This window comes from Pleurodeles waltl, chromosome 3_1 (genome assembly GCF_031143425.1).
Source record: "Pleurodeles waltl isolate 20211129_DDA chromosome 3_1, aPleWal1.hap1.20221129, whole genome shotgun sequence".
Taxonomy (NCBI): domain Eukaryota; kingdom Metazoa; phylum Chordata; class Amphibia; order Caudata; family Salamandridae; genus Pleurodeles; species Pleurodeles waltl.
The window spans coordinates 1,863,851,225-1,863,874,750 of record NC_090440.1 but is presented as its reverse complement, the minus strand read 5'-3'; the positions used below and the strand labels follow the sequence as shown (position 1 = coordinate 1,863,874,750).

General features: G+C 43.6%; 1 protein-coding gene across 5 annotated transcripts in view; it reads left to right on the top strand.

Moving 5' to 3' along the window:
- PIKFYVE (phosphoinositide kinase, FYVE-type zinc finger containing) overlaps positions 1 to 23,526 on the top strand; it is a 1,212,885-nt gene that overhangs the window by 84,971 nt on the left and 1,104,388 nt on the right. For all 5 annotated transcript variants that reach the window (XR_011201631.1, XM_069225943.1, XM_069225942.1 and 2 more), the window contains exons 6-7: positions 6,039 to 6,243; positions 14,055 to 14,144. Coding sequence is in view for 4 of the 5 variants with exons in the window: in XM_069225943.1 (XP_069082044.1) it covers positions 6,039 to 6,243; positions 14,055 to 14,144 (295 nt within the window). In the remaining variant the exon portion in view is untranslated. The remainder of the gene's footprint in view (positions 1 to 6,038; positions 6,244 to 14,054; positions 14,145 to 23,526) is intronic.

The window sequence follows — 23,526 nt, the reverse complement described above, 5'->3', positions numbered from 1 at the left end:
AGCAAGAAAAAAAGACGGCTACGATGCTCTGAAGTGCATGTGTCCACCCTCAGTCTGTGGCTGGTGATTACACCCGTAAACGTTCTACGTTCCTGTGGAAACTCATATTGATAAAAATAATACAACAGATAAATATTGTAACATAGTGGGGTTTCCATTGTGCATATGTCACCAACTGTCCCCTATCCAACTTTAATTATTCATACCACTTTGCTTTAGGTCCCGTCTCCTTTGGAGATCCACGGTCTGCAGGGCTCACCTGTAGTTTCATGTGAGAGATCACTGACTTCACAGTTAATTCACAAGTGTTAATACAGCTCCTTACCCATTGTAACACATAGTTACTCTTTAGAATGGGCCTTTTTCTATGAACGATAGGCTCAAATCAGTGTAATTAAAAGGCACTCTGCTGTATTCTACAACAATAAAGAACATACATACACAGCATGATACATCTGACGTGGTTCAGAGAAATTGAAAAAAAAAGTTGGTTATCTTTGATATTGGAGCAGCTTGGTAGGTCAGTGTCCTGGGATCTAGAAGGGAAAGAACATCTTTCTTTGAGAAAGACAAGGATAGATTTGCAGAAATACATTATTTTTCAAAGGGAAGTGAAGCAAGCCACGCTCTGTGGGCTTTTTCTTTGAGTAGCTGTTTTTAGACCCTGCGTTCCTCCCTTCTGAGGAAAAGAGTGGGTTTTTATTCTTGTAGTCATTAAAAGCTTGTTAGTTATGGTCATCACGACTCCCATCTGGGTATGAAGAACCATATTCATAATCAGCTACATCACTCATGCAAAGTTTTGTCCTAGGGAATCACGTAGAGTAATGTATGTCTAGGTGGAAAATGAAAACGGCCACCTCCTGTCTGGGGTCCTGGATTTGGTTTTCCAAACCCCTTCTACTGTGGTCTACAGTATAGCTTCGCTGAAGCTTCCACTGTGTGGTGTAGGGTACTGTTGTGTGAGCCCCATGGTAATGATGCTAAAGCAATTAAATGCTCTAGAGGAGATTTTACAGAATGTTTGAGTTAAACACTTCCTCTTCATATGCCTATAGTCATTTTAAAACGAGGGATGCTGTGAACGTACCAGGTGAAGGCCATTCCATGCAAATATACCTACTCATGTCATTGGAAATGTGTGCATTTTCGGTGTCTGGCCTAGACACCACTTTGTTTTGGTTGACTCATGTTTTCTAAATAACCATAATAAAAACAAATACAAGGGTTTTTTGTCGGGTCTTCTTCATCCATTGGTCTGTTTAGATAGCAAACCAGTATCTCTGCATTTAAAGAAAAGGCATATTGATTTTGCCAGTGTTTGTTTCAAAAGCTGATGAATGTAGTGGAAATGGAGCATTCTATATTTGTTGTGAAATGGCCATCACATACTGCTTTGAAGAAACAAAAACAGCAAGAAAAATAATCAGCTCTTTGTGTTAACTGCCCCTCAAGAATTGTTGACAGCAGAGCCTAAAAGTGCAATAGCCAGATTGAAACTATCCAGACATATTCACAGTTAGCAAATAAGAAATGAAAATCAATCCAAAGGCACGTTCCACACGGAAAATATATCTACAGTGGTCTTTATAGGTGATACTTGCACATATGACATGTTGGAGAGCAACACGGTCTTTCAGGCATACATTTATGTACATTTCTGCTTGGCTATCAAAACTAAAACCATTTGGCCTACTATAGCTTCTGTTTTAAAGTACTGATTCAGCACCATTCCTCTGTAAACCCTCTGCCTTAGGGTAAAAATACTGCAGATCATTGTCAGAACCCCTTTCCAGAGGGCCGTGGGTCAAGCAGGAGTTACTGGGCCCAGCTGTGGGGGCAGAAGCCTTTTATTCCAGATGCTCCAGGGCCCAACCTACGCTGGATAGTGGGCAACTAGGCCAAGCACCCTTCAACTACTTGACTGTCCGTGATAGTGCAGGTCGTGCGGCCGAAGGCTTTATGGAGTGGGGAAAAGGGGAGGTGGATACAGCAAGTGAACACAGGCTCACAACTACCAATGTGCGCCACAGTAGCAAGAAATGATTGTCAAGCCAAATACTTGCTTATATGAAAAGAAGTATTTTATTTTACAGCTACTAACACAAAGGGAAATACCAGATTCACTAATAACTTCCACTGTCCCCTGAGGTGAGGGCTCTAGTGTTTCTTTAGGTGGTTCCCTGAGTCCCACTCCTTCCTTGCTCTGTCAGTAGTGGTTATTACCCAGTCAACTAATGCCACATTATGGTGAAACTTTAGTAGTAGTCAGTCTCAGGAGTCACACTCTGACTCTGTAAAGTCATGTGTTCCAGTGGCAAAGTGCTGTCTGGCAAGCAAGCTTCTTGGGCCAGATGGGCTGAAATTAGTCTTAACTGCACCTGCAGAATTGGAGGCTCTGGGCGCGCAGGAGCTGCGTCAGCCGTCTCCAGTAAGATCTGTGCATGTGGTCCAGGTGGGCTTCATTTGGCGCCCACAAGTTCCACACGATTGACTGAAGTGATTAGAGATTCTTTAAGGCCCCTCGAAGCTGGGTAAGTGCTTTGTTTATTGCCACTGCAAGTGTGTGGAGATGGGGGTGATTCGGTAGAGGGGCAGAGATGTTAGAGGCAAAGTAGTGCTTAGCTTAGGGTCCTGACACTGGTCCTCAGTCATGGTGCAGGTCTGTAGGGGTTCCCCATGGTGGCCTCTGTTTCGGTGACTGTCCCGACTAGGTCAAACGTCTTGCTTGGTCCCAGTGGCACCCTCTGGCATACAGGCTCAGACCTGATTGGCACAGCAGACTTCCTCACGTGACCCCTCCTGGTATGCTGGGTCATCTGCTCACCACTGCACAAGGGCTACAGCCCTCAGCATGGCAGTTGCTTCACACTGGTCCCTCCTGTCTCATGGGAGCTGCTAGCTTTCCAGCATATGCAGGTGATGGCCCACACCATACGGCAGTCCCTTCACAGTGGCAAATTCTGACATACGGGGTTGCTGGTTGCTCACTGCACACAGACGATGACCCGTTAGGCACAGCAACGATCTCTTCTCACTTTACAGAGGCCCTCCTCTGGCATATGAGGGTTGCTGACTTTTCCTACACAAGGGCAACAACCATATCAGTGCAGCAGCTGTCTTCTCACACCTCGCTAAGGGAATCCACTCAATAGGATTCCCCATTACACCTCATTCTTTCCAACCCTCTCCTCTTTCTCACAGGGCACACTGGTCTTGGCATGCATGCAGGTAGGTGCTGGTGCTTCAGGAAAGGAGGTCTTGGATTCCTGGTTGATGTCCACTCACACAGCTGAAAGACTAGGAGGCCTTGAACCACACTCCTGGTCAAAGACATAAGTCTTGCAAACGTTCTCCTCGCGCATCCCAAATAGCTGCTTAACTTTTGACAATTTATGGGGTTTTAAGCTCCCCTCTTTATGGCTCATTTTCAGACACCAAATGTGATATTTAGAGTATGAATGTTTGAAGTTTAAGCTGACGGTTTGCTTCCTTTTGAAGTGCCCACTCCTCTACCCTCACTTCCTGTGGAAAGCAGTCTGTTAGAGCAAGGGCGACTCCAAAGCTCATCGCACCTCAACATACGTACTAAACATGACAGAGCTGCCTCCTCTAATTTAGGATTTACAGCGTATTAAATGTAATCTGGAAGCCCTAATGTTATCCTTTGAGAGGGGTAGGCCTCACAGTAGTGAATTTGGGAGTTTTTCACTACCAGTACATGTAAAACCTAAAGTACATGTCCTCCTTTCTAATTACACAGCAACCTGCCCTATGGGCTACCTAGTGGGCCTACTTTCGGGGTGATGTATATAGTGAAAATCAAGTGCAAGGGGTTTTAAATACCAAGTTGACATGGCAGTGTGCATTCATGCTGCAATGGGAGGCCTGGGACATGTTTAGAGGGCTACATAAGTGGGTGCTACAGTTGGGGCTGCAGGTCAACTGGTGCGAAAAAGAACAGATGATGGACGGAATGCTGAACAATGCAAACATTCACCCCAAGTCACAAAGATCTGGGTTTAAACCATCGTGTTTTTTTTTTTTTTTTTTTTGTCCACCCCAGTTTTGACGCAGCCATATGCAAATCAGTCTTGACTCTGTTCTCCATGGGAACAGTCCAGCCTAAACTACCAAGTCAGGCCCTCCCTGAACCGTAAGCTAGCCTCCTGGGTCCGGTTTCAGAGTATCACCCGTCATCGGCCAGGCTAGCTTGAATCTAGTGGTGCAGTGAGCAGGGGACCCATGCCTGGGCATACCCTTACCACTTAGGGCAACAAAGAACAGATGATGGATGGAATGCTGAACAAGCAGGTCCACTAGTAGCATTTTCATTTACAGGCCCTGGGCACGTGGTACGCTTTATTAGGGACTTATAAGTAATATTAAATATGGCAATCAGGTATATGCCCATCAAAACCATGTTTAGGGCAGTGAGGACAAGTGCTTTAGCACTGGTTAGCGGGAGGTAAAGTGCGCAATCCTAAGGCAAACAAAAATAAATTCTGAAAAATTGGAGGCAAGCAGGCAAAAAGTTTTAGGGAAGACCACCCTAAGGCTGGCAGGTCTTAGGGTCTTGTATATAGCATACACACACTGCACTACATTATTCATATGTTGTAACACTCGGAAGCACACATACATGCAGCTCATGCATATAACATACCCACACTGCATAGTACTGCATAAGCCATTTATTGTACCCTTTACAGGCATACTTGCTTCCAAGACATGCACCTCAAATGCACTGTACAGCACCACACACCAAACCGATATTGGCCAAGGGTGAGTTTAGCACGCAGCAGCAGAGCCTTAAATGAGTGAGCCAGTAAGCTACACTTCTGTGGCACAGATAAAAAGGACCTGTTCACTAATGAAACATGTGTTTCCCCCATCAAAGTTGATGATCATAACCATCATTAAATATGTAACATGAACCACAGCCATATTGCTCACAAACATGTTGGCCAGTACTTCTCAATTGAAAAACCATACATATAGTTTTTAAGGAGTAGGTCAATCTGAAGAACAATCCAAAGTTAACATTTATGTTAGACTTAAGCAAGCCCATTGAAGTATCAGAACACAATTCAGTCAGTAAGGAAGACTACCTAGACATATTGAAATGCCTAACTTCTACTTAGCTAAGTTCAAATCTGTCAGATTAACGCATCAGCTATTTATGGCCTTTTGCCACTGCAGTAAAGGATGCCTAGATTCCAAACAGGGCCTTGCTAAATGGCTTTGTCATTCTGAATCAGGTAGACCTCCATCAAAAAAAGGTGATGGGGCACTCCACAAAAGGATATTTAGTGACTTAGTAGTGTTTGCCTGCATCCCCAACTGAGATACCTGCAAAGTAGCAAGGTTAATCTTTCACCTTTTAACCACACTTTCAGCATACAATAGCTCTTAGAACTGTATGCAAGAAGCAAGTGATAGGTGGGCTACGATGTGGAATGTTTCACTGAGGTGCGCCTCTTCTTTCCTTCCCTATTCTGCACACTAAACCTTATTCAAGCAAGTGAATTATGAAAGACCCATAGCTGGAGAAGGCAAAGTAATGTACATGTAACAATTGTTCTCTCTTCAAGGTTCCATTTTCACTAAGGTGCGTTTTCTTTCTGTAGGCATTTTTTGCGTACTTTTAATACATAGACAACTGAAGTATGAGGAACTGTGTCACATGAGGGAGTGAAGTTAACTGCACATCTAACTCATTGCTTGATATTTGGGTTACACAAATAGGTTGTTCTTCTGATCTTATTACTACATGCATTGCATAGATGTACAAGAGATTCCAAGCTCAACATCAGAGAATGACTTAAATATATACATTTATTGACATTACCAATACCGTTGCTACAGGTAAGTAAACTTTTCTTATTTGCTTAAGTACATTCCCCAGCTATGGATAATCATATAATAGGAGTTTGGTTCTTAACCACATGGTCTTGAAAGATATCTGTCAGTGATCTATGTATTGTCATAAATTGGAAATTTGGCAATGTGTGTCTAAATAGTTGATCTTTCGTCAGGTGATCTTCGAGCTTGCACGTATTGCCGCAAAATAGCTTTAAGCTATGCTCACTCCACTGACAGCAGTTCAATTGGTGAAGATTTAAGTGCCCTGTCTGACTCCTGCACAATATCTGTACTGGAACCTGGTGAGCCAAGAACACCTGTTGGAGGCAGGAAGGCTAGTCGCAACATCTTTCTGGAGGATGACCTGGCCTGGCAAAGGTACCAATCTATTCATGTTGGTTTTATATTTCTAGGTTAAATCCATCCACATATGTGAATTTTCCAATTTGTACACCAATTCATTTGCAATTCTAATTAGGAGCAAAAAATACTAGTAAAGTGGTTAAAACGTCAGCTGTTTAATGTGAAAAACTGCATTTCAGTAAATAATTGATAGGTTCCTATTGGTCACTCAATTTAAACACATTAGTCATGGTCACATGCTCTTTTAACTAAAGCACTAAGTCACTTACTGAAATATAGAAATAAAACCACCAAGAACATTTTCTGCAAACTGTGAAATGTCCGCTGGAAGACGTTTAGCCCTGGGAAGTAAGAATGGACTTTTTCATTTTCAATATAGTGGCAGAGCACATGAAAAAAGAGAAACTGATGTGCTGATTACCAGGTTAGAGGTACAAATATGTAGTTGTCTTCTGTAGTAACATATGAACGTAGAAAGTGTGCAGAAAACTAATTGTGGTATTCAACCCAGTTGACTGTATTGGTTTTTACAATATCTCCCTCTTTCCTGCCCTTATCATCGATTCCAACCCCCCCCTCCTCAACTGAGACTACATTTCAGGGTTGTGGATGCAGTCTCTGGGTCGACACAGTTTGTTAATATAGTTTGTTAACATGTGTTAGAAACTGTGCTGTCAATTGAACTATGGAAGCGCAAACCTGAAAAATAAATGAATGATAGATAGAATTGTATTCTTGAGTAGTGTTAAAAAGTCCTTCAACCGCACCACCAATGGTTGGGTGTTCTACCAGTGGTTTAGCACCATAATTGAAAACAAGCATTGGCAAAAACAATAGGTCTCTTCTACAAGAACTATTGGCAATGTTTTATAGCCATTTCCTCTGTGGCTAAAACTAAGGCACAGCTGTTCAGCTTATTACAGGGTGTGTGTCAAATTCTAATATTTTTTGTTTTGCCTGCGGCAGCAACTCCCTGTGTCCCTGATTCCAGTGGATTCCTAGAAACTTCACATTTTGAGAGGGTCCTTGTGTCTTAACTGGATTGATCGTGCACCCTTTGCTCTGCAACAGTTCCAAAACCCTTTCTAACTGAGTCTGCACCTGTTCTTGTGTCTCTCTCTGAATCATCACATTATCGATGTAATCAGATGATTGCACACCTGGAATGACAGATACTTCATCCAGGTGTTGTGCCACCAACCAGTGATGGATGGTGAGGCTATGTACATACCCCATGGGGAGCCTTAACATCTTGAATTGTCTGCCGTTCCACTGAAAAGCGAATTGCTCCTGACTTTCAGGGAATGGAAAAGAAAGCATTGGCAATACCAATGGTTGCATACCAGGTCCCTTTGTTTTTTTTATCCTTTCAGTCAAGGTGATGTGTCAGGGACTGCAGCAGTCAACGGGGGTTAATGTATGTTCAATTTGCTGTAATCTATCATCCTTCTATAGCTCCGATCTGTTCGGCGCACAGGCCACAAAGGATTGTTCCGCTCTGGGTGTCTGGAGCCACCACAGCTGCCTCTATCAACTTCTGTATAGTCTTGCTTATTTACTCATGCCCTTCTGGAGTTCACTAGTGTTTCAAACAAACCACCTTTGTTGCTGGGGGCACCTTTACTGGAGGTTTCCTTAGACAACCCACCCTCATGGCTGCCACAAAATTCTATTACTTTGATCCAAATTGTTAACAACCATCATCCAAGTATAGAGTCATCCCCTTCAAAATGTCAATTCCCAGTATATACTCTAGTAGGGGCACAATCAAAACAGTGTATTCTCTTTTAGGCGTTTCCCCCTCCCCCTATTTTCGTTTGAACAGTAGTCTGCACTGCGAGGGCTTTGCTGTTCACTCAACCCTGTGATGGTGTAGTGCTGACCTGTAAACTTTGTTGGAGTCTCATATACTAAAGTGGACTCAGCTTGGGTGCCCATCAAGGCCCGAACCTTTTGAACATTTCTGTATTTCCAATGAATTTCTAAATCAACATTGGATCTGTTATACTCACGAGCCCATACCTGTAGCGGTGCTTGGCCTATTTCTTAATCTGGTTTAAACCTGTCAACGTTTGCCCAAGTCAGGTCTGGCTATATGCTTTCATATCTGCGAGGAGATGCCTCTCCTTCCCAGTTTTCAGCAGTTAACCGATCAGTGTTCAGATCTTGCTCCTCCTTGTGAAGAAACATTTTTCTCCCTCTCTTTTCCTTCCTCCTGCATCTGTGACATGCCCTGATTAACTTGTTTGTAATGCTGCTTATTCACTTTTCTGCTACCCTTCTTTCTGTTCAGCCCTCGCCTGCAGTACATCTCCTACCAACTCTTAGTATTTATCCCATCTATCTGCTCTTTGTTGCCACCATCCTTCAGAAGTGCCATAAACATATCTCTCCTATATACTCTGTCATTGTCTGTGCGACCCTCAGACTTTGAGTCTGTCTTAGGTTTTGTCCAGTCTCCAAGCTCTCCTAATTTGCGAACTGCCTCCAGTACATCTTTCAATGCCTACGCTGTCTGATTCATTTTCACCTGCTTGTATGTTGGGGGAGCTAATCAAATGATTTTGTTTTGTACTTAAACTGTCAGTGGAGCATCTAACAAATTGGTGGTAAGAAGTGCAAACACGTTCTCTGTGGAAAACAAGCTTGGTGGCGTAGGGCTTTTCCACACCAAGCTTGTTTTCCACATAGAACGTGTTTGCGCTTCTTCCCACCAGCACTGGGTTGCACTGTGCAGGAACATATATATCATGGGGGATGTGGACAATAGATGTGATAACAGTCTCGGCTTGGGAATGTTTTCAATGTTTTCATTATGGAAAAGTACTGCTTCTCTGTCTCTGGAATGTGGATCGGGCAGGGTGAGCCTTACTGGCTTTGCCAATGCTCGTTAGATCTCTGCACAACACCCATTTCATTCTGAGCAGATCAGTTAATCTCCCCATGTGTGAAAAAGAATAAAAATTACGTTTGGTAAAACTCCTATTACGTAAGCAATTGTATCTATGTCCATTTCTTAATGAAAATACATTTTGAAGCAGACAACATCAGCTGTCACAATAAATATCCATTTTATAGGAGAAAAGAGCTTCTTTGTAGTGTGTGTGTGTGTGTGGCATATTAAAACATAACTATGAGTGAAAAGAAGTTCAACAAGGACAGCGGGGGAAGAAGAAAAAAATAAAAGTAGTACCTCCAATCACAGCGCGATCAGCAGAAGGACAGCAGTCAAGCTTAAGCAAACAATACATGGCCTGTCCTCCAGCCAGAAGAAGAGGAAGTGATTCCAGCATGTGCTGGTCAACTGGAAGGCAACAATAAGAGTGACAGGGAAGCCAACAACTGCTAAGCAGTGGGCGGCTGCAAGCCCCTAGTTGGGTGCAATCTCTTGCACATGCTCTGTCAGAGACAAGACCTAAAAGCGCAAGTTCCAAAATGCATGATCTAAGCAGGACCTCCAATAAATTATCATGTCCCTATATAATCGCTGTAATCTATCCCAAAATTATTTTTGAAATAAAAACAAAGCTTACCTCCGAAAATAATTTCCCACTATCGCCACCTTAGCTACAGACGAACATTTTTAAAAATGCACTTCTATGTAACTAAAGATTATGGCGGCTGGAAGGCTGTCTTCAAACTGTTACTTTGTTTTGTGTTGCTAAAGTTGCCCTAAGCGGGAAGGGTATGCCCGGACGTGGGTCCCTTGCTCACTGTGCCACTGGATTCAAGCTAGCCTGGCTGATGAGGGGTGAAACCCTGAAACCGGTCCTAGGATGCTTGTTTCCGGTCCAGTGAGGACCTGGCTTGACAGTTCGGGCTGGACTGTTCCCATGAGGAACAGGGTCAAGACTGATTTGCATATGGCTGGGTCTAAACTGGGGTGGCATGGTGAGCAAAAGAACGATGGATTAAACCCAAATCTGTGACTGGGGGTGAGTGTTTGCATTGTTCAGCACTCCGTCCATCATCCTTTTGTGTTTTCAAACTGTATTCTTACTTATTCTGCAATATAAAAATTATTTATCTATAGATTGTTTAAAATAGCAGTTTTTTTTTGTTTTGTTTTTTAACATTGAGAGGGACAAAAGTTACTGAATGTTATTTTAGGTCAGGGAGCAAACAGCAACGACAACTGAATCACTCTATCACGAGAGTATAAACAGTAAGCGGCTGTCTAGACTGTAAACTTTCCCGCTAGCCTGTATTTATACTAAAGAAAAAATCATAGTTATTAGCTTCCCCCTCCCATCCCTCTCCGTCCCTCGTTTTGTTCAGAAGACCATCTCCTGTTGTTGCAGCAGGAGGTTCAAATCCTGTTGTCAAAAGGTGCAGTGTAGTTGGTTTCAGAGCAGGAAAGGGGTCAGGGTTGTTATTCAAGATATTTCCTGATTCCCAAGAAGGACGGTCGTTTGAGACCAATCCTAGACCTGAGGATTTTGAATTGGTTCCTCAAACAGGAAAAATTCAAGATGCTGACTCTAGCACAGGTACTTCTGGCGATGAACAAAGAGGATTGAATAGTGTCTGTCGACTTGCAGGATGCTTACTTTCATATCCCTATACTCAAGTCGCACAGGAAGTATCTCCGGTTTGTGGTGGGGTCGCAACACTACCAGTTTGCGGTCCCTCCATTTGGTCTTACTTCAGCACCTCGAGTCTTCATGAAGGTGATGGCAGTGGTTGCAGCAAGCCTCAGGAAGGGGATATCTGTATTCACTTACCTCCAGAGCTTGTGTTGCATCACTTGCAGATGACAACTCAGTTGTTGTTCAGGCTGGGTTTTATGGTAAACGTGCCCAAGTCTCACCTGGAGCCCTCTCAGCGCCTCCTGTTCATAGGGGCAGTACTGGATACAACATTGAATCGGGCCTATCCTCCGCCTCAGCGGATTCAGGACATACAGGCGTTGATTCCAATGTTTCAAAATGGAGCAGTTGTTCCAGTCCTTAAAGTCCTACGCCTGCTCGGTTGGTTCGCTTCTTGCATTCTGTTGGTCACTCATGCACGTTGGCACATGAGGGCTCTCCAATGGTGCCTCTACAAGCAGTGGTTTCAACACAAAGGGGATCTTGGAGTCGAAAACGATCTCCAGAGACGCTGCAGCATATTTTCTGTGGTGGGTTGTGGACGGCAAACTTTCTCAAGGAAGGCCGTTTTCACTGCCTCCTCCGGTGGCCATGGTCATGACGGATGCTTCCACTCTAGGGTGGGGAGCTCATCTGGGGGACCTAGAGATCAAGCGTCGTTGGTCTCCAGTGGATCAGACTTTTCATATCCATCTGTTAGAATTGCGGGCTATACGCCTGGCTCTCAAGGCCTTCCTCCCGTCCCTTCGCCATCAGTTCAGGTTCTGACGGACAACACCACCGCAATGTGGTACATCAACAAGCAGGGAGGAGTAGGGTCGTATCTCTTCTGCAGAGAGGCTCTGCGACTCTGGTCCTGGCTTCGGGACCATCGGATTTGCTTGGTAGCGATTCATCTGGTCGGAGTGCTCAACTTACGTGCGGACTCTCTCAGTCGACATTTTTCAGCCAATCACGAGTGGCGTCTCCATCCGGATCTGGTCCTGCACATCTTTCAGATGTGGGGTTCTCCAAGAATAGATCTGTTTGCCACTCAGGAGAAAGCGCACTGCCCGTCATTCTGCAGCCTCCAGTATCCGGTGCAATGAGCTTTGGGGGATGCATTTCAGACCTCTTGGTGCAACCAGTTGCTTTACAAATTTCCCCCCATACCCTTGATTTCTTGGGTTCTGAGGAAGATTCGCCAAGATCGGGCTCAGGTCATTTTAATAGCCCCGGATTGGCCAAGAAGGGTGTGGTACACAGGCCTTCTCTAACTCTTACTGTGCCCTCCGCTCCGTCTCCCTCTCAGGGCAGATCTCCTTTCGCAGTCGCAGGGGCGGGTTCTACACCCCCACCTCCAGAGCCTGCACCTTCATTCCTGGAGATCGAACGGGGCAACCTGAGTTCTTTCCCTCTCCCACCAGAGGTAGGTGATGTTATTCTGTCGGCCAGGCGACACTCCACTAAAACCGTTTATGCCGGCAGGTGGGCAAAATTCGTGGCTTGGTGTGGAGAGAAGCAAATTGATCCTTGGACGGACCTTCTATCCGATGTTCTGTTGTTTGCTTTAGCTTTAGCAAAGAAGGGTTGTGCAGTTGCTACTGTTAAGGGCTATTTGGCAGCACTGTCAGCCTTTCTTTCTTTGCCTTCCGGATCAGCCCTCCTTGTTTAAATCGCCTATTGTTATTAGGATCTTAAAGGGTTTAACTAATAGAGCTCCCCCCACTCCTTTTCATATGCCTCAGTGGGATCTGAATCTCGTTTTAACTTTTTTTAATGGGGTCACCGTTCGAACCCATGCATTCTTGCCCGCTAAGGTTTCTAGTTCTTAGGACGGTTTTTCTGATAGCTATAACCTCGGCTAGGCATGTTGGGGAGCTTCAGGCTCTTTCTGTTAAACCTCCCTTTACTTAATTCTTTCCTTATAAAGTGGTGCTGAAAACCAGGGGCGGCTTTCCGACCTAAAGTTGTTGCTCCCTTTTATATGGGGCAGACCATTACCCTTCCATCATTCTAACCTCCTCCTCACCCCTCGAAGGAGGAAGAGAGGCTCCATCATTCGAACCCCAGAAGGGCTCTTAGTTTTTTTATATTGAGAGGACAAAACACTTTCGCTTGGAAGACCAGCTGTTCATGGGATATATTGGAAAAAGGAAGGGCAGAGCGGTCCTTAAAAGAACGATCTCCAGGTGGGTCATTCTTTGTATCAAGGTTTGCTACTCGTTTGCAAAGAAGGTTCCCCCCTGAGGATATAAGAGCCCATTCCACCAGGGCTAAGTCCGCCACTTCGTCCCTGGCTAGAGGGGTTCCGGTGGTGGATATTTGCAAGGCAGCATCTTGGGCGTCCCTCACACTTTAGCAAAGCATTACTGCTTGGACTCTGAGGTTAGGAGGATGACTGTTTTGCACGATCTGTTTTGCAGGATTTCTTGGTGTAACCAGTCAGGCACCCGCCTCCGAGTGCGGTCCTGATTTGGTACTCTATTCATAAGGTGAGAAATCCACAGGTAGTTGTATCCATCAGAAGAACAAGTTACTTACCTTCAGTAATGCTTTTTCTTGTGGACACACTAGCTACCTGTGGATTCCTCACAGTCCGTTGCTTGTCTGGTTATACCAAGATGTTCGTTCTACAATTGTATATAGATTTTGGTGATTGTGTATATATAAATAATGGTTATAATTCTATTGCCTCATTATGATTTTATGTATATATGTATTCATTTGAGCTATTGTGAGGTCGGTTTTCACCTGTTCGCCTCAAAGGCACGTAAAAAATGGGTGAAACTGATGTCAGCACGCCGGCGAGGACCTCTTATTGGCATGGTGACGTCAGACGGAGTTGCGTGGAGCCGTGCAATTGTGACGTAGACGTGGAGAGCTGGGAAGAATATTTTCCGTTGGATGCTGGCGCATGGGAGAACTCATAAGGTGAAGAATCCACAGGTAGCTAGTGTATCCACCCGAAAAAGCGTTAACGAAGGTAAGTAACTTATTCATTTGGTATAATGTGCTATTTTAGTGACTTTATATTTATCGACCCTTGATAAATCGCTGTTGGCCAACTTAAGAGATTTAATTCATTTTTCAAATGGTTTGCAAGTCAGTAAACCTTTGTACATTAGGCTGCAGGCATTAAGCAATGATAGTCCTAAGATAAGTATTAAAAGGTTTGACACAGTAGATTGTTAGGTACATTTTGATAACCAGTTTTTATTTTTTCAGAGTTTAATAATCCTGTATATGTTTTGATAGTTTGATTCGTCAGGAATCTTCAAGTTCCACTTTGTCAACCCGCCTCGTGTCAGTGCAGGAAGATGTTGGGAAGTCCCCTGCTCGGAACAGGTAGGTTTTAGAACCATACCGCAATACCAGTGTTCAGTAATTCTACTAAATGATGTTTGTACAGAAGGACAGAGGTGCATGTTTCTTTGGAAGCACCATATTATAATAGACCATATCTTAGCTACACTTTACTGGGGGCAGTTGCTTGTAAAAACCTTTACCCATTAAACTGTATTTGCTTAAAAGAGATATTCTCATGGTAGTATCCAGTGTGGACCATAAATTAGCTCGATAAGCCCAAGGAAACATTACAGTTTTTAAATCTTAATTTCACCATAGTTAACCTTTACCTCCGCCAGAACTCTAAAATGGGCAAAGCTGCACATAACTGAATGCCTTGTACCTAAAGACAAGGAGAGTAGAGGGTTAATATAACCAAATCTAATTGTAATGAAATGTAAAAAGTCACCAACTTTCTAAAGCTGGGCAGGTTTTTTTTTTTTTTTTTTTTACCAATGAAGGAGTAGGAGCAAACCCTCAAACTTAAATTAATAATTGTATATTTTCTTTTCCTCCTGTCCTGAGCAGAAAACGAGGATTCCATTTCTCTTTGGCAATATTTCCTGATACCTTTTTGCAAGCCTGCTTTATCATAGGATTTGTTTTGAGAGTCATAAATACTAGAATAATTATGTGCTGCCCAAGTGCCGCCCAGAACAATTATGTATATATACAATCCATTTCAAAGTTCCTATAGGGTGTTAATGGCCATCTGATTTCATGATGATAAAACCCACTGTGATCGCATATTATACTCATTTTCCTTTTCTGGGAGAACACACTGGCTCTGAATACCAGTTTCAACCCTGCATTGCAGGACTTTTCTCAGAAAGGTGAAAAAGTATAAGGAAATTAAAAAGAAAGTGCAACTTGATGGGCTTTCATTGTGTAGAGTAAAAAAAGGATACTATTCCTTTAAGGATCCCACAAGATGCTCTACACACAGTGCACCCATCTGGCAGTGTGCCTCGGAGAGCCAAATCAGTTTTTCAGCTCATGTGAGCTGGATCTTGAGAACACTTGGGAGGCTTTGAACCTCATTTTTTTCTCATTGATATCAAAATATCAGAGCTTTTACAGCATCACTTGATGTTTTTCCAATCTGGATTCCTTTGAGGATTGTTTCTCAAAATAATTTCACTTTCCCAGAAGTGCCCTTCTTATGGCAGGAAAAATGCAGCGCTTGACCTACACAAGGTGTGTAAGACTGTGGCATTTGCAGTAAGATTTCTAAAGATCGAGAAGGCATCAGGCTGAGGGACCTCATGGAGGAAATGAAAATTGAGGAAGAACTGAAGATAAAGAGAAGGCTGGAGGGATCATATTCTCATGCCCCTCTGAAAGCAGTGAATCAACTAAGACTGTAGGAAAGGGAGATATAAGAAAAATAGTTTTCCTCAAAAAGACATCTACAACATTCGCAACGCCCTACTGGCTCCAGGTCAAATGTATTGGTGTCTGTCGCGGGTGTCTGCTTCAATTTGTTCGTCAAAAGGAGGATCATCTTAACTCAAACAGTATCAGGAAAAATAGTCACGATTGCTTTTGAAGAAACCACATCAAACTATAGGGATCATTCACCATTGAGAAGGAATCAACAATAACATTTAAGACATTCCATCGGTCATGGTCGATGATTTCAACTTCAAGCAAACTGGACTATACACATCGTTCTCCATCTCAGTTGACCTGGAGGAGATTACAGTTAATCACAACCATGTCAGTACCACTATGCCTGTCTGTAGCCTCACTACATTCCTCAGTTTTGACATGTTCCCTGCATATATCTTTTCCTCTAAGTGACCAGTCATCAAGATTTTCATATTCATCTTTTGCTACTACACCTAAAGAGAGCATAGAGACTATTAAAGCCTATCTGGGAGTGACCTCTAGCCACAGATTCCTTACATTAGAATATTCCTCAGGTGTCCGACTGGATCCGGAAAATCTTGAGCAGTACCTCTGCGCAATGGTAGGTGGCTCTGATCGGTGTCATTTGCTATGGATGTGACAAGTGCGGTGCCCCTATTGGAGCCACCCCAGTGCGCTGACTTATGTTCTTTTCTTTCTGCACAATCAGCACAGATCCTGAAGAACTACCTCTGTCATTTTTTCACTGCATTTTTTGATGTCAAACCTGTTTCGAGCTTCAGCTCCCAGGGTGCTTTAGGAATGCTCCTTCAAAAACCTGCGGGTTTTACACCCTGCAGAGCCTGTTACAGCAGAATCCTGTAAGAGACCCCCACCTGGTTTGCTTATGGTGTCTGGAGCCAGGCCTCAACTGTGCGATAAACCCCAAGGTGGTCGGGGAGCATGCCTTGAAGCTCCTTGATGCTTGGCACTCGATGACTCTGCACAGTTTGAGTCCTGGTCCTGTGGGAGGTCCTGGCCCTCCTCTCGGAGTTGCTCTGGTTGGTCATCCTCAAAGTCTAAATCTTTGTTAGGTAGGTTGCATAAGAAGTGCTCTTCAACTTCACTGCACCGATCCAAGTCATTGGACGAGGTGCAGGAACAATACCACAAGTCTAAGCCTAAACCCCCCCCCCCCCCCCCCCCACATCCAAGCCCTTGGGGAGCACTTCTTCACCACAGCAAGAGAGCAGCAGGGCAACAGCAAGGCAGCAGTCCTTCACAGAAAGCAGACAGGTGAGTCCTTTGAGCAGCCAGGAAGGTCTTCTTGGCAGGATGCAGGTTCTGATTCAGGTTCTGTTCTCCAGGAAGTGTCTGAGTTCGTAGGGGCAGAGGCCCTGTTTAAATACCCAATTGGGGGAGACTTCAAAGAGTGGCTTAGAAGTGCACAGTGTCCCCTTTCAGTTCATTCCTGTCTGCCAGGGTCCTAGTAGGGGGTGTGGCAGTCCTTTGTGTGAGGGCAGGCTACTGTCCTTTGACATGCAAGTGTCAGGTCCTCCACCCTCCCAGCCCATGAAGACCCATTCAAAATGCAGATGTATGCAAGTGAGGCTGAGTATCCTGTGTTTGGGGTGTGCCTGAGTGAATGCACAAGGGAGCTGTCACTGAGTCTAGCCAGACGTGGATTGTAAGGCACAGAAGGATTTAAACACAGAGAAATGCCCACTTTCTAAAAGTGGCTTTTCACAAATAGTAATATCAAATCCAACTTCACCAGTCAGCAGGATTTTGTATTACCATTTTGGCCATACTAAATATGACCTTCCTACTCCATTTAGATCGGAAGTTACCACTCAACAAATATGAGGGTAGCCCTCATGTTAGTCTATGAAAGGAGCAGGCCTCACAGCAGTGTAAAAACAATTTTAGGAGTTTAACACTACCAAGACATGTAAACTACACAGGTACAGTCCTGCCCTTTGTCTACACAGCATTCTGCCCAAGGGGGTATGTTAAAAAAGGGGAGTTTAAGGCTTGGCAAGTACTCTTAAATGCCAAGTCGAAGTGGCAGTGTAACTGCACACACAAGCCTTGCAATGGCAGGCCTGAAGTGTGGTTAAGGGACTACTTATGTGGGTGGCACAATCAGTGATGCAAGCCCACTAGTATAATTTAATCTACAGGCCCTGGCACATGTAGTGCACTTTACTGGGGACTTATAAGTAGATTAAATAAGCCAATTGGGTGTGAACCAATGTTACCATGTTTGAAGGGAGAGAGCATATGCACTTTAGCACTGGGTAGCAGTGGTAAAGTGCGCAGAGTCCCAAAACCAGCAAAAACAGTGTCCAAAAAGTGAAGGGAGGCAGACCAAAGGTTAGGGGTAACCACCCTAAGGCTGTCAGGTCTAACATTGGCAAAACAAAAGGTTTAAGAAAGAAATCTCAAATAGTTAATAATTATGCCCCAATAGGACACAGTAGGGCCACATCTAAGCATTCTATAGCTAGCTGGATAGTACATGCAAAGCACTATGCTCTCAGTTGAGCAAACAAACCTTTACCAGTTAAACCCAGAGCACACTGTATTTGAAAAGCATCTACTACAGGCTCATGCACATGTAACGCAGCAGTTTGCAAGTCACTGTACGCATTCAGCAAGCATTGTTCAGACAGTGACTCACAAGCTGATGCAAAATGGGCCAAGTAATACTAAGAAATCTTTTTAAATAGTGAATTTTTTAACCCTCAGAAAATATTTTGAGAAGATTATTGTGCTTCCTGCTGACCAAAAGCTGCATTTGAAGGCAGTGACAAGCCTGCTATTCTATTCTAGTATTTGACTATCAATGAAGATCCTACGATGCAGAAGAAAAGAGTACCTACTAGTAGTCCTTTTTCTGCAATGTAAGTATATTCATTGAAGTCTTAAACAAGCCATCTGCCTCCTCGTTGTTATTGATGGACATTGAAAGGTGAATAAAACTTATAAAGTCAATACAAGTATTACCATAACTAAGAGCTGGCTCTTTGAGGCAATCTGCTAGTAGGATGCACTGTGGGTTGAGTACCCTGAGGGATTCTGAAAATGACATTACCCTTTGTCACTCTTTATCATGAAAATATTTAAGGGTGTACTTCATTTTTCATACTTTTTCATCCTTCTGAGCAAAATGCTGCAATGCAGGTTTAAAATGGGTATTCAGAGCCATTGTGTTATCCCAGAAAAAGCATTGAACCTCTGATAGGCCATCATAGGGTGGTTTATCATCATGAAATCATATGGGTATTACGACCCTATAGAACTCTAAAATGGATTGTGTATCTAAAGAAGTGATCCAGGGTCCATGCAGACAGTGCAGAATTATTCTAGTGCTTGACTTCAGTGGAGATTGCTAAAATGCAGGGCCAGGAATCCACATAAACATTATTTTCCTCAGACACTATGACATTTAAAAACATTTCATCCTGTAGCTCAGAGAGACCATTCCCTGCGTTGCTAGCACTATAGACATATATGTCCAACACCTAAGAAGTTGTTAATATCAGGAAGGGAAGATTATCAAAATTGTAATGATATGTCTACATTTATTCCATATTTAAGATTTCATAACTGAAAGGCATTCAGAAGCTGACAATCTATCAAAGGTGGACAAAATTACTTTGTTAAGCCAAAAATAATCGACCTAAAAGACAACTTGAATTCCCACTGTCTGAAAGCTTTTCCATATTCAGAAGTCTAGTTTCCTGTTAACAGGGGTTGGGCTACCTTGACTCCAGTAGATAAGTGATTAACATTGGACAATCGAATCAGGCAGACTGCAGTAGCCACCTAGACACTACCTGGAGGTCTAGAGAAATGTACCCAGAGCCTAGAAATAATCAAATGTGCACCAACAAAGTTGGAAATTAGTGAGAATTGTAAGATCACCACAGGCATAGTCCCTGAATGTCTCTGGCACCTACAGAACTTCCTGAATGCTCAGATGTACTTCTGTTTGGTCATGCAGTTGTCCCTGTCCACCCAAACAGTCCAGAATCTCTTTCAAGGATAAGGCATTATGGGCAGAGGCTGCTCTATTTTTGTTGACTTGGTCCTTGGCTTGGATATAAAAGAAAATACAAGTGACTTTGTGGTGGTTGTCTGACATAAGCTGCAGATCTCTGACGAAATCCAATTTTAATACAAAGAAATGCCGGTGAAGGCACAACAATTATCCAGGTCAGGGGTCAGTTTTAGGATCAAAGGACTAATAGAAGAGTGCCTCTCAAAAAATATGACTCCTACCAGGTCATCTTTCTGAATTTTACCACAGTCACAAGCTTGTCTAAGGGATGTATATATTTGGAGAGACAAGACAGACCCCCATGGGAAGGGTTCTGCTATTTCCAATTATGTCTCTTCTCACTAAGAATAGGGAGGCCATAGACGGCCTTTGGTATGTGGGTTGGGTCCTACACACATCAGACACCTTGCATGGGTCTAGGCTGCCTCCTGGATGTAGATTTTAACCATAAAGCAGTTAAAGGTCAAACTGCTTGGGGTGTCATGAAGTGCAGCTGTCTGTGCAGGGGACTGACATTTTTCTCTGATATAATCTTCTTATATTTTCTGTTAAAGTGTTCCTCTTTTGGAGTATGCATGGTCATTTGTTTAGATGTATGTTTCAAATTCACAACTACCAGTGTTGTAAAAAAAAATGCTTTACTACAATGTTATAATTCAGCTTGCTTGAATATACTAGTGCTTATTTTACTATGGCTTAATATTTTGAATTTCTAGTTATTTCTAAGCAATCAGCAAGCTTTCATAGAATGCTATATCTTGATTTCTCATTTATTCTTAAACAGTAATCAGTGTTTCTTAGAGCATAAGTAAGTGAAAGACTAGAGGGGCTTTACTATTGATTGATCATTTTGAAAATGTTCAGATACAGTGTATAAACTGCATCGAAGTCTTATTCGATAAGAGAGAAAAGTTGGTCCTGGGACTTGAGGTTGAGGGTCGCATTATGACTTAAAACATGTTTCCTTGCTGAAGGCAAGAGAAAAAGAACATAGAGTCTTCTGACAGGCATCTGCCTGCTTGAGAACAACAAAGCTGCTAAGGTGTAAAGACAAGAACAGTAGCTGCTGTCTCCTTATAGTACAATGCATCTGTTGTTCAGATAAGTTATGTGGGTGTTGAAAATCTGTTAAACTCGAATAGTCCTCTTTTGGTACTAAGGTCAGCATATTTAGCCAACCGGAGACAGGGATTTTTTTTTTCCTATTATGTATTTCATTGTTTTTTCAACATTAAAGTACACTTTTGCAACCAAATAACAGTTAATATCCTCCTCCACCACCTATTGAGGTCACCAGAGGGGAGAATTCCAATCATCCCTCACCTAGCCATTCCAGGTATTGCCAAACCTTTTGAGGCATCCTCTCCCCTTATAGTTCAACTTTTCCTGCTGCACGTAACCAATATCCATTTCTCTTTCCCAGTCTCCCACCACCAGTAACACTAAGGAGCCTCATATGTGCGCCACTTTTCTTTTAGCCAGAAGGAAACCTATATTAAATAGCAGCCACTGATGGGAAGATGCACCAGATCAACTGCACGTCCCCACCAGTGCCAGCTGTGCCCCTGGCGCCACCTGAATGTCCGTGTCCTCCAACCTATGGGTCACCCCACAGGAACTCACGGAGAGTCCGATAATCCCACAGTGTATGGAGGAACGTACCCCTCTGCCTACACCCTTGCAAACACTTCTCATCCGGTACTCTACCTAGTTTATGGAAGAGGAACCTGGTATAGTGTCTTGAGTTGTATCAGTTTCTAGTGGCCCTTAGTCGCTACCATTCTTGGGAACTGCAGCTATCTCCCCTGTCATCATCCTCCCACATCCTTCTCCCATCTCGCCCTCAGAGGTTATAAGTCTTCTTGCTTATTTCTCATCAGGGTGTGATAGCTTTGGTAAGCATTGGCCCATTCAATAATCTGTGTTCCAGAGGTGAAGTCTCTAGAACTTCCTTGTTTGGTGTGATCCCGCCCTTAGTGCTAGCCACATTTGGAGATTCTTAAATGCTTAGGAGGGCGGTGTCTTAGTCCACCCTAAGATAGTCAGATGGCACCACTCCATTTGCGTCCCACACATCCACCAGCATTCTGATCCCTATTGTGTCCTATATTCAGAAGCAATGAAGATTTGACACCTCCCTCAGTTGTGTTCCCAGCCACAGTGGGGAGGGATTGTGGTTATTGATGCAGAAATCGCAAAAATACTGTCAAACGGTAGCAGATTTTTTTGGTTCTGCATATTCACAAATATTGTTTCTACTGTATTTATTTTTTATGGTCAGTATTGATCATACAGTGTGCACTTGAAATAGATTTAGTTTGAATAAATCTTGAAAATAAACTCCTAGCTTTGTGGTGTTCTGGAATGTCTATTCATGATAAGGGGGCTTAGGTTTCACAAACTTTACTTATGAGTCTTACCGAGCTGAAAAACGCACTTTGCTTATATAATGCACAGTGAGCTGGTAGAGGTTGCAGATCATTGGGTTCATATATATATATATATATATATATATATATATATATATATATATTCAATGGCATGTGTCGCTGCAGATACACATGCTGTGCATTATCCTGCCATCTAGTGTTGGGCTCGGAGTGTTAAAAGTTGTTTTTCTTCGAAGAAGTCTTTTCGAGTCATGAGACCAAGGGACTCCTCCCTTTCGGCTCCATTGCGCATGGGCGTCGGGTCCATCTTGGATTGTTTTCTTTCCGCCATCGGGTTCGGGCGTGTTCCTGTTTGCTCCGTATTTTGAATCGGGAAAGTTAGCTAATCATCGACGGTATTGTTCGCGCTCGGTACCGGTTTAGAGTTAGGACATCGACACCGATAGAAAAAGCGCTCCAGCAGCCCTTCGAGGCTTCCACTCTTCAGCGGGGCCTGGTCGGCCCGACCGCGCCCATCATGGACCGGACCCCCTTCCGCTTCGGCCCAAATTGCCACGCCAAGTATCCTTATACAGACCAACACTTAGGGCCTGATTCTAACTTTGGAGGACGGTGTTAAACCGTCCCAAAAGTGGCGGATATACCACCTACCGTATTACGAGTTCCATAGGATATAATGGACTCGTAATACGGTAGGTGGTATATCCGCCACTTTTGGGACGGTTTAACACCGTCCTCCAAAGTTAGAATCAGGCCCTAAGTCTGTAATCCGTGTCTATCACCGGAACACAGGGGGGATACTTGCGAGGCCTGTTGGGCATTTCGATCGAAAAAGACCCTACGCGATCGAAGAACCAGAAGACTTCAAATGGCGTCGACACCGGCCGAACGGATCGATGTCAAGGAGCAGGAAAGAATCTCCATTCAAGAATCGGACTCGGACGACTCTGAAAGTGAGCTACCGACGGCACAACAAAAAACTGTGAGTAAAACTGCCTCGGCCAAGACTCAATCCAAAATCATAAAAGCCAAGGGGATGCCACCGCCAAAAAACCATGGCTTAACCCGAAAACACAGTGACCAACCATCAGCACCGAAAAAGGCCTCACAATAGTCAAAGACATCCGACTCTGGTCGAGATACCGGCTCCGAACCATCTCGGCACCGAGAGTTCGACACACCCAAGGTGAAAAAGGTTTCCTCAGAGCCGAAAAAGACTGTTAAGAAACCTTTGGTGTTGAAAAAGGCAGCCTCGGAGCCGAAAATAGGCTCCTACACAGAAGAGCACGGACTTTCCAGCCAAATGAGCACAGATATGAGCAGGAATTAAGTATGGGAGAACCAGATCATACTCAAAGGAGGCTGCACATCGAGAAAGAGACTGGTAAAATACAAACTCTTCCTCCTATTAAAATAAAAAGAAAGCTAGCATTTCTGGAGTCTGAAATGCAGCCAAAGGCAAAGGTGGCAAGAGACAAAACACCACCACCAAGGTTTTCGCTACAGCCTTCTCCACTGCATTCACCACAGCTGTACCTGGTAACAACACTCCCAATGCAGTCACCAACAAACACGG